A 16998-nucleotide genomic window follows, 5' to 3' on the forward strand; every position below is an offset into this window, starting at 1 on the left:
TATATATATATATAAATGTTCCTATGTTTTAACTTTTAACTAAAAGCAGGATGGCATTAAGGTACAATGCTAAGTGCTAAGAAAATTGATCACACTGAGTAGATATCATCATTATCATCATTAGTTCTATGCAACTATATGAGGTCCTAAAACAAAAAATTTATCTTTTTAATGATGTGATCTGCTGCTTTTGCCTTCACTTTTATTTAAATGGGAATCAAAATGGTGAAAGCCATGATGTGTTTATTGGATCATAAATAGATCTCTGATCATTGACCTCTCAACAATTCTTTATTGAGTCTCTTTAATTATGCTTTGTCAGCTCTATGTTGTTAGCTTTATTCAATAATCTTATTCTTTCAACATCTCACTTTGATATTGTGGCAAACACATGTTGGTGTCTTTGATATCATCCTAAGTTTGTAGGAGATTTGAGTATTAATATATCAAGATTATTATGTCAACTTATTTATTAATAAATTTTCAATAATTTATTATTAGCAAGGCTGTCAATTTGGCTCGTTGTTTGTGAACAGATCGTGTTTGGCTTGTTAAGCAGCTCGTGTTCGGCTCGTTCGTTAAGAAACAAATTTTTAAACTCGAAATATAAACGAGCCGAACACGAACAACAGTTTATTCGCTCATGTTCGGCTCGAAATTGCTCGAAAAAAATTTATATAACTTTTTATATAACAATATATTACATATATTATTTATATAATAATATATTATATATATTTATGTCTAAGTTTAAATCATAACACCTTATGTGACAATGTGGTAAGTGTCTTCTTTTGTATAGATTTGATCCAGGTTCGAATCCCACACTTTACATCTATTTTTCTCATTTTTAGTTTAACGAGTCAATTTCGAGCCGAACACGAACACAAATATTTAAATCGAGTCGAACACGAACACACTGTTCACGAGTCGATTTCAAACACGAGTCGATTTCAAACACGAGCTATTTTGAACGAGCCGAATTTTAGTAGTATAATATATTTTTATCATTGAATTCAGTATCATTTTTTTATTCTGCATGACTATAATGAAATTTTAGTAGTATAATATATTTTTATCATTGAGATCAGTATCATTTTTTTATTCTGCATGACTATAATGAATAATTAGATTGGCTAAATTATTTTCTTAAAAATGCTCTTGTATGTAACATTATTGATTAATAAAAACAACAAAATACACAAATTTATTTACTAGATTGGGTGGGGGCTTTTTCTTTAAAATTTGATGTTAATTTTTGAAAGAGAAAGCTCATTTTCACTAATTGCTAGATTATAAGAGAGAGCAACTAATTCATTGGTAATATCTACATGAAAAAAAAAAACAAGATATAAAATAAGAAAGTAGAACATAAAGCACAAACTAACTAGACTTCACTTTTGTCACGATCATATGCATTTAGAAAGATAAGTTCTAGGTGAACTCCTTTACTCTTTTTTATTTGATAGAGAAGAAACTCCAACACTCTACTTAACTTTCCTTCCTTCCTCTTCACTTTCAATATCTTCTTCCTCCTCGCTCTTACTATGCTCATCTTTGCTCACTTCGTGTGTCCTTTGCCATCATTTTCTCTATTTGCCTTATGTATTTTCTCTTCTTTCTTTCTTCCCATCTCCCCTTACTTCTTTTTCTTCCTCACTATTTTTTACTTCTTCCTTTATTTTCTCGTCCTCAATCTTTCTCATATCTTTCTTTATATTCTCTCTTTCTCTTTATACTTCTTATTCTTTCTCTCTTCTTAGTACTTCCTCTTCTTGTGCTCTTCTCTTTTTTGATCTTCACTCATCCTCTTCCCACTTTCTTTGTGCTTCCTTCTCTTTTTCTTTCTTTTATGGTTCTGCATTTTTCTACCCTTCTCTTTCTTCCAGTTTTTTTTCTCTCTCCTTCTTGTTTCCTCTTCTTCTTTTTTCTCTCTCTTTTATGCCTCTTATTCTTCAAATTCTTCTTTTCTTTTGCTTATCCTCCTCTTCCACTTTCCTTTCTTCCTCTCTTCCTCTTCGTATTTTCTTCTGTCCTCTTCCATCCTCCCCTTCTCTTCCTCTCTTCTTCTTGTTTCATTTTCCTTGCATCCTCTACATTTCTTTTCTTCCTCTCTTTCTGTTGCTTCTTCCTCTTCTTACTCTCAATTTAATCCTCTTAATTTCTTCCTCAAACTTTTTTTTCACTTCCTCAGCACATCCTAAACACCCCAACAACACAGCCTTTGCATGCTTAGCCAAAAGATGCCTAATTGTCTCACTTGCAACACCAAAAGAAGCTGTCAACCATGATTTCTCTGTCGATAACTCGTATTACCGACCACTTTCCTGCTAGAAACAGAGGATGATTTTTCTGGTTATTGTTATTGAATCCCACAAATACAGCGGAGGAATTCTTAAATGACATTTGAACCATGAGATAGAAAAGAAATGGGGTATGCAGAAAGAAATTGAAGTGAAGCTTATAGATTATTCTTGCAAATGTAGAAGGATACAAAGGAAGCATAGGTAAGATGCATTTCAAAATGCTTTATTTCTTTCTAGCCATATTTTACGGACGGTTTTCCGATGGCTTATCAAACAAGGGAAGTCTTTACAATGTGGTGTGCTTTTGCTATGGTCAAAACTATTAGTAAATTGTTAAGATTAACCGATGATTGCGCGACATTTTACCAATAAAATCATGACACTTTCTGACTGAAGTGCAACATTTTTTTTTTACGGACATATGCGTAATGGTCAAGATACAGTTAAATATGACATATTTTTGGATTTATAGCAACAACTAAGACATGTTGGATATCCATCGATTAATGTAAATTATCGCTAAATTCGTTGTTAATTATATTACCAACAATCGTTTTTTCTACGTCGACTTAGTCGTCGCAAAACCGTCAGTAAATATATTACTTATGGTTTATCCATTATTATTGATGAAATTTGACCATCAGTAATGATGCGTGCTAGAAAATTCGTGGTGGTAGAGTAATGGATTATCGTCTTAACGTTGCACGAGAATTCAGCACACACTCAGATAAAAATGAATCGAGCTGTGATCACACCAGAAGTTTTTACGTGGAAAACCCGTAAAAAGGGAAAAACCACGGGGCCTGGCCCAGTTGTAAAAATCCACTATAAGTTGATGATTATAAATGTCCCTTGTCCCACAGGCGGGAAAGGGTTACTAGATTTCCACGTTATAACGTTGACTGATTACGTCTAGTAATTGGTGGTTGACGGAGGTCAGCGGTGATCGGCGTCGTTCCACGGTGGTCGGCGGTGGTCGACGGTCGTTTTAGACGGTCAGTGGTGGTCGACGGCGATCGACGATGACGGGATGATCTTGGACTTGAGCACCTTATCAAACCCTCAAGTTCTCTCTTAAGCCTCCTTGATCTTGGACTTGAGCTCCTTCTCAAAGCCTCAAGTTCTCTCTTAAGTCTCTTCCTTCATGTGAAGGGTGGGGCTCTATTTACAGTATTTTGGGTGCAATTAATGCAGGAATATGAACCATTTTAATTGGATGATTTAAAGAGTTCCTCGATTGTATGATATTTGATAGACTAGACATTTGAGTACCTTAATGATGTTAGAATTGAGCAATCTTGGTCTCGTTAGATTCGTCTTGTCGAGACGCTCGATTCGACTATGAACTCGCTGAATTCGACATTCGTCTGATCTCTCAAATATATCCGGAAATCTTCCAAGAATGATTTAATCATTTGATCTGGGCTTGATTTAACTTGGATTGGACTAACTTTGATATCATTAGGTCTGTCTCATCGATTCGGTTAGTTTGACTATAAGTTTGTTGAAATCGGAGCTCTGGATGAGTCTTAATTGAAGTTTGAATGTTTTTTGCTCAAGATATTGTCTCAAGATCAGTGTTATGCCTCGAGATTCGTGCCAGATGATGATAATTTGTTGGCGACATATCAGGTAATAATATTAATTATGGTTTATCTATTATTACTTATGGTTCACAATAACTTCATAAATTTGAGTTTAGGTTATGTTAGATCAAATTTTCAATGGCTCGCCCCTCTCAAGCTCGTTCGGAGAAGTGTTACCAATATTGGACTAAACTCGTTCAACGAAAAGAAAAAATATTACGTTCATATTTCAGACGCAAGCTGCGTCAGGACAAACGACTGCAATCCACGGGAGTGAACAGAGAAGGAAAAAAAGAGAAAAAAATTACATTTGATAGTCGCAGTCTGTTATGGTATGACTCATATACCATATCGGGACATGGAGAAGTGTTGCCAATATTGGGCTAAACTCGTTCAACGAAAGGAAAAAATATTACGTTCATATTTCAGATGCAAGCTGCGTCAGGACAACGACTGCAATCCACGGGAGTGAACAGAGAAGGAAAAAAAGAAAAAAAAATTACATTTGATGGTCGCAGTCGTTGACCGGACGCAGCTTACGTCTGGACTCCGGACGTAATATTTTTTCCAACGAAAGGCTCTTGCCTTTTAGTGTAAACCTAAAGAGTAAACTTATTTTTGGAATTTAGATTCAATATATTAAATATGAAAAGAGCATGATAATGGCGCATAACATGGTTTAAGAATTTGTTGACCTGCGCTTGATTTAAGAATACTAATCTCAAATTGGAAGAGAATACTACTCTCAAATTGGAAGACTCAAATTTGACTAATACTGATAGCTTATGTCTAATAGTTACAAGCTAAGGCTAATCTCCTAAGAGAAAATGTTGATTTAATTTCCTTAAGAACATTGAGCAAACTAACACAAATATTAGCGTGTTTATGATTAGCACGTGAATTGAATACAAGTCAATAGCTTGAAAGATAATCCTAGTCCCTTCAAGGGAGAAAATATTACTTGTATTGACTGGATACAGTGCATGATCGCATGGTATAATCTACGTCGTCGTCCATGTCGTCGTCCAAACATAATGTCAGGACCTAATATTTTCTCCTTCTAAGGTGTCATAGCTCCAGACATAATATTTTCTCCTTAGATGTCTTAGACATGTGACATGTTCTCAAATAAGGGTGAAAACGAGCCGAAAGCCGAACAGGAGCGAGCCTGGGCTCAGTCGTGTTCGACTCGTTAAAAAATATCACTGTTCATGTTCAGCTCGTTTATCTTTCAAACATAAAAAATCCGTTCATATTCGGCTTGCTAAATAAACGAGCCGAACACAAGTTGTTCGCGCAAAAAACCATTTTTGACAAATAGCATTCATGCAATCGTTAGGGGTGTAAGCGAGTCGAGCTTGAGCGATTCCAGACTCGGCTTGTTAAAAAACATAATTGTTCATGTTCGGATCGTTATATAACAAGCTGAAAAATTTATTTGTGTTTGCCTCACTTGCTTATCGAGCCAAACACGAGCTATCCACGAACAATGAGCTATTTTGACAGCCATAATCACACAGTCATAGAATGTTAAGAGTATGTCTAGATTTAAATGTTGTTATTTATATTAAAATATTTATTTAAATAGAATTTAATATATTTTTATTTCATTTCAATTAGTAATTTTAATTGATTATAAATCTTTGTAGCATTATAGTCAATTAAATTATTTAAAAATAATACTCATTATATATATATATATATATATATATGTATGTATGTATGTATATTTTATTTTTTTCGAGACAGTTCACATGTCGGGCGAAAAAAAATTATTTGTGTTCATGCAGTTTGCTTAGTGAATGAATCGAGCACGAGCTATTTAACGATGTGTTTGCGAACAACAAGCCATTTTAACAGCCCTATTCTCAAATATGTCTACTTACAAGGACCTCAATTCTTATTACGTTAAACCTTAAAATCAGGATATCTTGAACTCTAAAGCAACCATATATTCTATTGTTAGGTGCCATATTTGAGATCCACAAACTATCTATATCATAATCAAACGCCATAAAGAGAAACATCTATTCCTATCCCAATTCCCAACCGACTTACCTCCTGCTATAAATAAGAACAGCTTCACCAATCCTCCATTGTTTCGTATTCCAAAAAATTATTTTTTTTCTGGAATGGCTGAAGAAACAGAGATGATAAGAATGATGGGGAGTGATGGGAAGGAGGTGGTGGTGGAAGAGAAAGTAGCCATGAAATCTCAAACAATTCGCCACTTGATTGAAGATAACTGTGCTGAAGACGTCATACCCATACCCAATGTCACGGCCTCTGTTCTCTCTGATGTGTTCTATTACTGCAAGAGGCATATTGACTATTCCTTGCCGAATGAAGAACAGCTTGAGGATTTTGATGCCAAATTTGTCGATGTTGATGTGGATAAGCTTTACGACCTTATTATGGTAATGGCTTTCTTATTTTGTTATTTGTTTTCTTTGTGATATTTTATTTTATTAATGGGGGTTTATATACATGATGTGTGCTAGAGAATACGCGGCAGCAGGGTAGTTGATTATCGTCTTAGTGTGGTAGAAAGATTCAGCACACACTCTAAAAAAGAGAAAACAACTAATGAATATATATATATAAGAATGTGAAAATTATGAATAAAAAATAGAGTATTAATTTGTGAGTTTAAAAAAATGATATTTAAAATATAAAATTAACGTTTAATGTTATTATGTTAAGTCTTTATATTAATTTTTTTAATATTAGATATACATAACAAATTAATGAACTTTAAATTATTTAGTTGTCTTATATGCTAATATTTTTTGGAGCTTTTTCAGAAGAAGAATTAGTCCTCTCATCTTTTTAGGGTCTTAGCTATGTAAATAGTATGTTTTAGAGGATAGTTATGTAAAATTTGATGTTTTAAGTGTTCTGTATGTAAATAATCCATCATTAATTTGTATTTTATAAATACCTTTTCAGGCGGCGAATTACTTGGACGTGAAAGATCTGCTTGATCTGATTTGCAAAAAAGTAGCAGACATGATGAGAGGGAAGATGCCAGAGGAAATCCGTAAAATTTTTAAAATTGAAAATGATTTCACGCCCGAACAAGAAGAGCAGATCCGAGCAGAAAATCAATGGGCCTTCGACTGATTTGGGCTTTTATTTCATTAATTAAGAAGACCATTTAATTTGTCAGATATTGCATCTTGTCTTTGTAGTGCTTTGCATTCCATTTTTAAGTTTATCTTTTTTATTTTCTTATGAGAGTGTTTGAAAAAGATTGAATTCATGATAGATTCTTAAATTCTCAAGCATTAGATATTGATAATACAATTGTTTGGCATATTATTGATTGGTAACACATGCTGAGACGTCATCCTTTTGATCATTTTCTTTATGAACTGTGATATTAGATTCACTTCATCTTATTCCCTGAGGATTTTCTTCCTTATCGTAGGTGAAGTTATAGCAACAACCGCATTGAACTGTGATTCTTCCTTTGAAAGCAATTCAAATTAATGATTTTTTAACGGAACATCAATTAAAAATTTGAATTAACTACTAATTTGTGTTTAATAATGGAATAGATTTGTTGAGGTTTGAAAATAATCTTTAATAATTATTGAATTTGAGTAGATCTATTGTGATTGGATATTCTATTTTATGTAAGAACAGCTTATATAAAAATTAGAAGGATTATATGAATGTTTTAGGTCATTGATTTAGCTTGAGAATGAATAAGAGTTTAATCAAATTGTTTGGATGTTTTGAGACAAAGGAATCATATAACTTTAAAGATATGTGCCATGCCAACCTGCCCTTGATTAAGTATATTTTGGTCCCTTTTTCAATCATTAAATGAATTGTTGCCTAATCTTTTTAATTAGATAAATGATCTCTTGATGTTCATAAGCTTATTTTAATCAACTATATCAATAAGCTCAAGTTTTGATTACAAGTTACTTTAAATAATTAAATATATATTGAATATAATCAAAATTTATTTTCATATCATTCATATGTTTTAGAGCAAGACACAAAAAGTAAAATCAATGAACATATTTTACAATTTTGTGTTAATGTTGAATTAATTTTTATCTTATGATTATTATTATAATATGTGGAAACTTACATATTTAGCACTAAATTCTTATGTATTTACAGTTTTTAAGGATTTGAAAGCTTTGATATCCTCAACTATTAATGATCTTAGGCTCATTGGCTTCCTTGAGTCGAGACACTCGATCTGACTATAAATATGTGAAATTTAGAATCTTTTTGACATTTGAATTTACGATTCTAAGTTTTCGATCATGATTCAAAGCTTATATGAGCCTAATTAGACACAAATTGAACTTATTTTGGTATCATTTGATTCGTCTTGTCGAGATTGTCAGTTTAACTATGAACTTATTGAAATTGAGGCCTAACATATCTTAAATTGAATTTGAAGTATCTTGCATCGAGATTCATGTTTCATAAAAAATTGTTGAAAGTGTAACATTACTAATTTTTTTAGGTAAGGCGAGCGATTGAACACAACATATTAAGATTCTTTTTATTTTTATTTGTTGTGTCATGCGTTTGAGCACAATTGAAACTTGTTCTCTATTTTGTTGGATAAGCAGTGATTACAAAAGATAGATTGTATCAATGAAGATCAAATTACTTGAAAGAAGTTATTATTAATAAAAAAACAGTATATAAGTTTTGGATAAAATGTAAAACCTTATGCAAGAACAAAATAGTCATTCTAACCAATTTTAAAGATTAAGAAAATATTAATTTGAGATTATATTTTAATCAAATGGTGAACAACTAAGTATCAATCTTCATGGTATATCAATTATGCTAGTAGAAAAATATTCACCATATGCACAGAAAGAATTGGGATGTTTATATGTGATATGTCTTCAGCAAATTTCCATTATCTAACACGAATTTCAAGGCATTGACACAAATCTTGAGGCAATTTTTGGAACAATAAACATTCAGACTTCAATTAAGAGTCATCCAGAACTCTGATTTCAACAAACTTATGGTCAGATTGACCGGCTCGATGAGAAGTGTCTAATGATGTCTAATTTAGTCTAATCCGAGTCAAATCAAACCTATATCAAGTCATTAAATCACATTTAGAAGATTTTCATACACATTTGGAAGATCAAATGAATGTTGAATCTGGTGAGTTTATAGTCGAATTGAGTGTCTCGATAAAACGAATCCAACGAGTCCAATATTACTCAATTCCAACATCGTTAAGGTAGTCAAATGTCTATCAAACGTCTTCTGATTGAAGGAAGCTCTTCAGACCATTCGATCAAAATGATTTATACATTTGCATTAATTGCACCCAGAACACTAGAAATAGAGCCTTGCTTCTCTGATGAAGGGGAAGCTTGAGCCTCGAGAAAAAAACTTGAAGCTTCGAGAGGGAGGTGAAGTCCAACACCATTTTTAACATTGTTGATGCCGACAGCTTTCAACCACCATCGATCGCCGTCGACAACCACTAACCACAATCAAGCATTACTGTCATTGTTAACCACCATCGACCACTACTAACCAGTATCGATCCTCACCACTCGTCGTCAACCACAACCAACTAGACATGATCAATCAATATTGTAACTTAAAAAATCTAACAAATTTCACGTCTAAGAGACAAGAAGTTTCTGCAATCATTAACTTATAATGAATTTTTATAACCGAGTCAGACACCGTAGTTTTTTCATTTTACGGAGCTTTCCACGTAAAAAAAACATCCGACTCCATTACTGTTTATTTTCTTTCACCCAAGTATGTGATGAATTCTCGTGCAACACTAATACGATAATTCATTACTTTTTCACTGTGAATTTACTAGCATGCACCAACATACATACACAATTTTTACATATTGACATATGTAACAACTAAATTTTCATATTATATTATAAAACTCAAAGCCATAACATAATATAAAAATGCCATCGCTATTAACTATTTTAAAATGTGAATTGCACTTTTCATGCTGATATTTATGACATGACGTATTATGTAAAATGGATGCAAATTTCCCTAAATGACAATATAAAATAGCCATAAAATGTCAAAATGAGCCCCAACAACAGTCACAACAACTTTTATTTTAATCAAAGTCCAATCTGTAATCTTCTTTATGATAATGATGAAATGACAACTCTCGCATTTACAAATAATTATTACAAGATAAAAAAAAATATTGTCAGATTTGTCCATCACGCCTCCCATTTATAAGCATATCATGCAATATGTTGATTTATACACAGTATGCATAATGACACACATCTTATGTAGGTAGGACACCAACATGATCAAATCATTTGAAAGAAACACCTGAAAATTAATTTAACTTATTAAAAACTTTAAAATTAGCAATCTCTCTATGCACGGGAATAGTATAAACCCGCTTGATAAACAAATCACAACCGTTGAATCAGCTTTTAGGCTTATTCAGAAAATGATCATACGGTAGCAATTCTTAGTTCAGAAAATGAGAAATTTAAGCACGCATCTTAAAGCACATCAAACTCAATGAATCACTTTTTTGGGGCGATGGCACTGGAAGCCAAAAACTGATGCAGACAACATCTGTAATTGTTCCGAGACAAATCTCCAGAGATCTCGCTCTCTCTCCTAATAATTTCTTGGGGCGACGCTGGATTTGGTCGATTATTGAGTGGTTTCCTTCGTCTTCCAGGAGGTTCTCTGGCAGACGAGCGGGGCCGGCCGCAACCATGGCGGTTTGGCTGATGGGGGGAAGTGGTTTTCTTTTACTTTGAAGCGGTTTTCTGAGCGGGTTAGTGGGTCTCTTTGCTTTTGTGTTCACTTTTGCTGGTGTTACTTTCTTTTAGGGTTTTCTCGTGATTTATTGGTTTTTGTTGTGGCTGTGAAGTTCTAGAAGCTGCTTTTTGCTCTGGATGTATTGGCAACTAGGAGGGGTTGGCGGGGCGTTGGGGGTTTAGGCGTCCGTGCTTTGCTCTTTAGTTTTGTCTTCTTCATTTGTTGATTTATTCGGTTGAAGTTTACTGGTGAATAGTGGGGAGGTATCATTTTGTCGGAGTTGAAGATTTCTGCTAAAAGAAACTGCGGTGTTTTTGTCATTAAATTGTACAGGTAAGGTTTTGCGCTTCTGTGGCTGATGCATGATGGCGGAAATGTAGGTTTGAGGACTTTTCATGGTCTTTCTAAATAGTTGATGATAGCGATTTACTTTTAATATTCGTTGCGTTACTTGAAGTAAGAAAAATGTGTTGAAGATTAATGAGTTTACTGGACTCCGTTATTTCGTTGGAAGCAGTTGGGAATCAGCATGACTTTTGGAAAACAGAATCATCACTTTCTAAGAAGCTGTTTACTATTTTATTCTTGACAGGATTTAAGCTAGATTTAGCTTAAATATTTTCAAATAGAGATTTCAACTTCTTTATCTGTTAAATTCCACTTTTTATAAGATTTCAAGGATCTCAAAATTTCTTCTCACAAATTTTAATACTAAACAAAGCAAGATTTAACAATTATGATGCCAAATGATTTTCGGAATTTACCACCTAAGATTTACTAAATCTAATAGTCAAACAGCTCCTTCAACATGTTTTCTTCTACAAAACGAGCCCATAGTGCTATCTGGCGTTTGTCTAGGGTTTTTAAGTCGTTGTTTCTCATTTCAAATTTAGGTCTTGCTTGGAGTGAAATTGAGTCATACTTGAAACTTGCTAATGATTAATCTTTCATTCTTTTTTTTTGCTCAATTTGCTAGTGATAAAGAAGGGTATGTGACTCCATGAATACATGAATCCTTTCAACTTATAAAGTTTGTCCTCAATATTTAATATGTGATTTCAATGTCTTCCTGTTATGTAATTTCAATATATTTCTAGAAAAAAAAACAAAAAAAACAAGATTTTAGCTGTATTTTTGAAATATTAGCTTCTTAAAAAACAATTGTAATTTCATGACTTGGTTGGCAAGAAAAAATCAGTTTATTACAGTATTTTTGTGGCGACTCTTCATTTGGAAGGTAACCTGCAATTTCATTTTATTTTTGCCAGCCTGCAACAAACTTTGAGAAATTTCTTCATTATTTGAAGAAATATGAAGTCAGGCTCAAAAAATGGTTGGAGTTCTCTCATGCCATTTCGGGTGGGAAGGAAATCCTTGGTTCGCTTTTCTTTGTTCCCCAAAGTTCGATCAGCTGGACAAACATCAGGCAACGCACCTGTTTATCTGAACGTATATGACTTGACACCCTTGAACGGTTATGTTTATTGGGCGGGGCTGGGCATATTCCACTCTGGGGTTGAAGGTATGGCGTGTTGTTCCTTGTGTTGTCATTTGGGTTCTGTTTGAGGAGGCACTTTGTTTTTCAGGATTTTTTTTTTCTTTTTGGGAAATTTACATACATAGCACACAATTCTTATGTATTTACATTTCTCACCTAAACTTTCATAGTCACACACACAGCAATTCGGCGCTTTAAACCTATTCCTGAAAAGGTGCATTTCACTTTTAAAAAATGGTAATATTGCTATTTTTGACGTGATATTAGTGATTTGAGTGCCATGTGTGTAAATATGAATGTTTAGGTGTGAGATATGTAAATACATATGAATTGTGTGCTACGTATGTAAATCTACCTTTCTTTATTCTTTCACTTGCTGGTTCTTGCACAAGAGTGTTGTGGAAGGCAATGTCTACCATGCCATGGTAGAAGAGATACAAAGACACGTCTTTGTTAATTTGATTCTGCAGTTCTAATAGACTGTGTGGATAGCTACATTTTTGTTTAAAAAAGTATTCTAAGAAATTTTATTTATATACCGCTGTAATCTATTGAATTACTTACAAAGCTCCCAATTCTTAGGAGTTACAGCTAAACCACTCAATACTATTAAGTAGTTCGAATAAATTATTTCCGCTCCTACCGTAAAATAGGTGATAGTGCGAGCAAATGCCATGCAGCAGATAGTGGCTAGCAATCAGTTGTTAGTAACAGCTTAGATCTTGGTTAACAATGTTTACTTGAGTAGCTGGCCAAGTGATATTGTTAACATCGCACTTCTATAAATGAGAATTGGATATTTTATATGTAATTTAAATAGCTGTTGGTGTAAATAAATTCCGTTCTTTCAAACCTTGCTTGGAAACTTGGAAATTGAATTAGATGTCAAATTTAATAACTCCATGCCTGTTTAGAAGTTCAAAGTTTGGCAAGAAATTTGAATTTCAGTAATTTCAATTAGTTCAACTTTAAACCAATCATTTCAAAATACGTTAAAAAATCGAAATACGACTTTAGATGTCATAAAATTTTAAACAAATGATTAAGAAGATAGTTTAAACATATTTCAAAGATTTTTTATCAAATACTTATTTTCCACATTAAATTCAAAGTAAATCTAAAATGTTGCAAAATATAATAGTCATAAAACTATAAATATGAAAATCGAAGCAACCAAAAATTATTTAATGTTGTGTAATATTTTTTTTATTAATTGAAATATTTTTCTAGTACTTATTAAAAAAAAAAAATTCATCGTTTTGAGTTTTCATTCATAATTTTTTAAGGCTTTAGGTAAGTTGGAATTGATTTAGATACAGTGAATAACCTCTAAACTCGCATACTAAACTAAATGACTTGGAATTTTTTTTTTTTGCATTTTTAAATTTGTAGAAATTATCCTCCTCTGCTTATCTCCAAATTGCAAATGCTCCTTGTGTCTTGGTGCACCATGCCATCATTATTGCTTGGCCTATAAACTGAGCAGCTTAAAATCGCATTTAGCAAACCATAAAATGAAATGATGGATGAGTCTATCATATGAGTTATGATGGATGAGTCTATCACATTGAGATTCATTAGGCCAATAAATTTATTTACAGAAAATGATGAAATGATCATCATTGAAAACGTGCAGAATGAATGAAATGCTTTAAGGCTTTTAAGTTATTAAATCAATTATGCTTATGCACATTTGGCCAAAAAAAACTTTACCTTTTATGTTCTCTGGATGTTGATCTGAAATTTATTTTATCCATTTATAGTGTAAAAAGATGAAACTCAATTTGTTGGAAGTCATTTGTTTTGAACATGTTCTGTAACTATTCAATGGAAAAATTCTTAACGAGTTCTCCCTTAATGTTGATTTAGAGGTAAAACTGTAAAAGGGACTTTGATTGTTGTAGATCAGCTTCAAAATCATTTACAAGTGTTATTTGGAATTTGATGTTGTGTTTCATGGATATTCTCTGCAATAAAGCTATTTTTTTATATTCTTTTATATCTTCAATAATAAAGTATACAAATATGGCCAATTATTTGGTATTTCTGTATGAATATACTTTTCAAACTATTCAATTTAAGATTTATTTTTTACTCTTATCTATATCTTAACCATATCTTTTCAGTTACTAATTGCACGATTCTTAATTGGGATTTTGAAACTAATATAACAACCTTAATAGAGATGAATTTTATCGCTGACAAAATCTGTTGAGTTACTTGGTTTGACTTTACTATGATCAGTCCTTGATAGACTGTATATCAATTTCTTAAGTGTGACGCCATTGGATTATTAAACTTGTACTCCACCAACAGGATCTTCTAAAGTTCTTTAATTCTACAATTACATGCTTACAGTTTATGGCGTGGAGTATGCATTTGGGGCGCATGATTATCCAACGAGCGGAGTGTTTGAGGTTGAGCCTCGGCAATGCCCAGGCTTCAGATTTAGGAAGTCTATATTCATGGGCACAACTTGTCTAGATCCAATTCAGGTCAGGGAATTTATGGAACATCATTCTGCAAACTACAGTGGTGATAAATATCATTTAATTGTTAAGAACTGCAACCATTTCTGCAAGGACGTCTGTTACAAATTGACTGGAAACTCTATTCCAAAATGGGTGAATCGGCTTGCAAGGATAGGTAAACATTGACCCTTCATCAACTCCATGAATTGCTCCACAGTTTCTTGGAAGCTTTACCGTACTTAGTAGATGGCAACTAAGTAATCACTTTCATATTAGCTTATTGGTTGCTTACCTTCTTTCACACTTCTTAGACATCTGATACATATGCCTACAATGTGTCGGTGATAGTGATAATTAGGGCGCATCATAGGAGTAATAATTCAATGTGCTTTATTGAAAAACTTTCTATGGCTCAATATCTCAGTAATTTCCATAGCCAAGAAAATGTTAGATTAAATACAATATCCTTTTCTTCTGTTTTATCTAAGTATAGGTGACTCAAGTAGATTTGTAGTAGTTGAAGATGTTCTTTCTCAAAAGTGCCTAAATAGAACAAGCAAATGGGCCAACTGTTTTCTAAATATTGATAGCCAGTGCATTTTGAACAACGACACAAAACATTGGATAAATAATGAGATAATCTCGCCAATACCAATCTTCTTCACTATGTCAACCAACTGTTTTTTAAATGGGCAGAAGGAATGATTTTAGGAGCCTTTGTAGTTAATGGTGACTTGTTGACTCTATTGAGGGTTAAGTATCAACGAACATACTATGTTTAAACTTTAAATTTCATTTTTATGTTTGTGATTGATGAGGTCTCTTTAGCTTAATATGAGGCGTATCAACTGGTATAACACTTTTTATAAGAGTCAAATCATCTTTGCTCTTAGCAGAATTTTTTTTTATGATGTAATTAATTAAAAAATTAAATTAAAAGGCTATCATTCAATGAGTTTAGTTCATGATGTGGTTGTTTGATGCTGCACAATTTAACTCGATAACTAATGACACCATAGTTTAAGTTTGTGTAGCATTGCTTGTGCGCTTCATGTACTGTCTTAGTCTAACAAAGTTTTGAAATACTTTTTTTAATGGTTCAAGTATCTCAAATGATAGTGTAACACTCTCTTGTTGATGAATAGAAAAATCTATCCTGAAGAGAGAGAGAAATCAAGAGGGTGACATTAAAATACTATAAAAATCAATATTTAATACTAAGCTTAATTAAAATTGATTTAGTCATTTTAAAATTTGGGCATTTTCAAATTGCCTTGGACGGAACTGTTCCCGCATGCCAAGGCAAACTACTCCCGCTCAATTATTTATTTATTTTTATAATCTAACTCCCACGAAGCAAAAACCGAAAAGAGGAATTTTCCCAAATTTCTCCTCTCCGATACAATAGCAATTAGGGATAGCGAGGAAGGCAAGAATGCATCGTACAGAGGCCTTGAAAATCCTTGTCTTTCCCGCGTGTCTCACACGACCCACTTGCTGAAGCCTCTTCGTCCTTCTTTCAATCACGGGTCTCTAGTTTTCTTTTTGAAATGACGGGATCGCTGCGAATTAGAATCCTTTGACTTCTTTCAACGCTGGAGTTGATTGTCGGTTTCTATTGTCCTTGCTTCCTCGGTTACTGATTTATTTCTTTTGTTCATTGAAGCCATCCCAGAACGATACCTATTGTCATCACACAATTTTGCTCTAGCTTATCACAAGATATCCTAGTTGAAGAATCTTCTACAGTCATTCATACCAATGGCAACACAACAATGTTGCCTCCGTCGTCGTTGCCCTCTAATAAAAGGAGTCCCGACGCTGATCTTGGCATCTCTTGTTAATATCTGCTTGTGAGCCTGAAGTCCTCTTCTACGCTTTGCTTTTATCCGATTGTTATGAGGTGGGGAGGACTGAAGAGAAGAGGAAGCATTGCTCAGGTTTCCAACAAGCTGCAGTTGGAGGTGGCGTTGGTGTTGTTGCGACAACAAGCTTCTTGTGGCACTCAGCGTGAGAGCAAGGTGGCAGGAAGAAGCAGATGGAAAGGGAAGAAGGGAGAGAGCATTTCACATGAAGCTTAAGGGATGTACTGTTTACATTAGAGTGACGTCGACTAATTAAGGTACAGTTTTGGCTAGTGATATCGAAGATGAAGCTCTTCTAGATTCCCCTACATGTAAATACTCAACTTTTAAACAAGGGACACTGCAGATAAAGGAGTTGATCCTACATGTAGAGCCATAATTTCAAACGTCAAAGAATTTATTTTGAATTTGAATGAGATCAGAGCTTGCAGTGATGGTGATGATGGAATGAAAAGACCAAAGTTGAGCGTGAAATTGACAGCTCTACTGAATTAT

The 16998-nt window shown here is 33.4% G+C and overlaps 2 protein-coding genes and 1 pseudogene across 5 annotated transcripts in view; 2 read left to right on the forward strand and 1 right to left on the reverse strand.

Annotated features, from left to right (window-relative positions):
* Positions 1 to 1759: 1759 nt before the first annotated feature.
* On the reverse strand, positions 1760 to 2505 carry LOC110039140 (annotated as a pseudogene).
* Positions 2506 to 5781: 3276 nt separating this feature from the next.
* Positions 5782 to 7146, forward strand: LOC110034797 (SKP1-like protein 11). The gene is made up of 2 exons (XM_020739041.1): positions 5782 to 6309; positions 6842 to 7146. The coding sequence occupies exons 1-2, from the start codon at positions 6025 to 6027 to the stop codon at positions 7013 to 7015; spliced, it is 459 nt and encodes a 152-aa protein (XP_020594700.1). The 5' UTR covers positions 5782 to 6024; the 3' UTR covers positions 7016 to 7146.
* Positions 7147 to 10447: 3301 nt separating this feature from the next.
* The window catches only part of LOC110039411 (deSI-like protein At4g17486), a 37535-nt gene continuing 30984 nt past the window's right edge, over positions 10448 to 16998 (forward strand). The window contains exons 1-3 of one of the 4 annotated variants that reach the window (XM_020744457.1): positions 10448 to 10685; positions 11938 to 12191; positions 14526 to 14813. In XM_020744457.1, coding sequence (XP_020600116.1) covers positions 11981 to 12191; positions 14526 to 14813 — 499 coding nt within the window. In that variant the 5' untranslated portion in view covers positions 10448 to 10685; positions 11938 to 11980. Of the gene's footprint in view, positions 10686 to 10779; positions 11046 to 11937; positions 12192 to 14525; positions 14814 to 16998 lie in introns of those variants that run through there. The other 3 variants (XM_020744460.1, XM_020744459.1, XM_020744458.1) reach the window with 3 other exon arrangements.

This window comes from Phalaenopsis equestris, unplaced genomic scaffold (genome assembly GCF_001263595.1).
Source record: "Phalaenopsis equestris unplaced genomic scaffold, ASM126359v1 Scaffold000002, whole genome shotgun sequence".
Taxonomy (NCBI): domain Eukaryota; kingdom Viridiplantae; phylum Streptophyta; class Magnoliopsida; order Asparagales; family Orchidaceae; genus Phalaenopsis; species Phalaenopsis equestris.

What these genes read in the sequence shown, in the direction of transcription:
- LOC110034797 (XM_020739041.1), top strand. Translation starts at nt 6,025, where the DNA reads ATGGCTGAAGAAACAGAGATGATAAGAATGATGGGGAGTGATGGGAAG. An exon ending in AGCTTTACGACCTTATTATG is followed by an intron (nt 6,310 to 6,841) that starts GTAATGGCTTTC and finishes ATACCTTTTCAG; the next exon opens with GCGGCGAATTACTTGGACGT.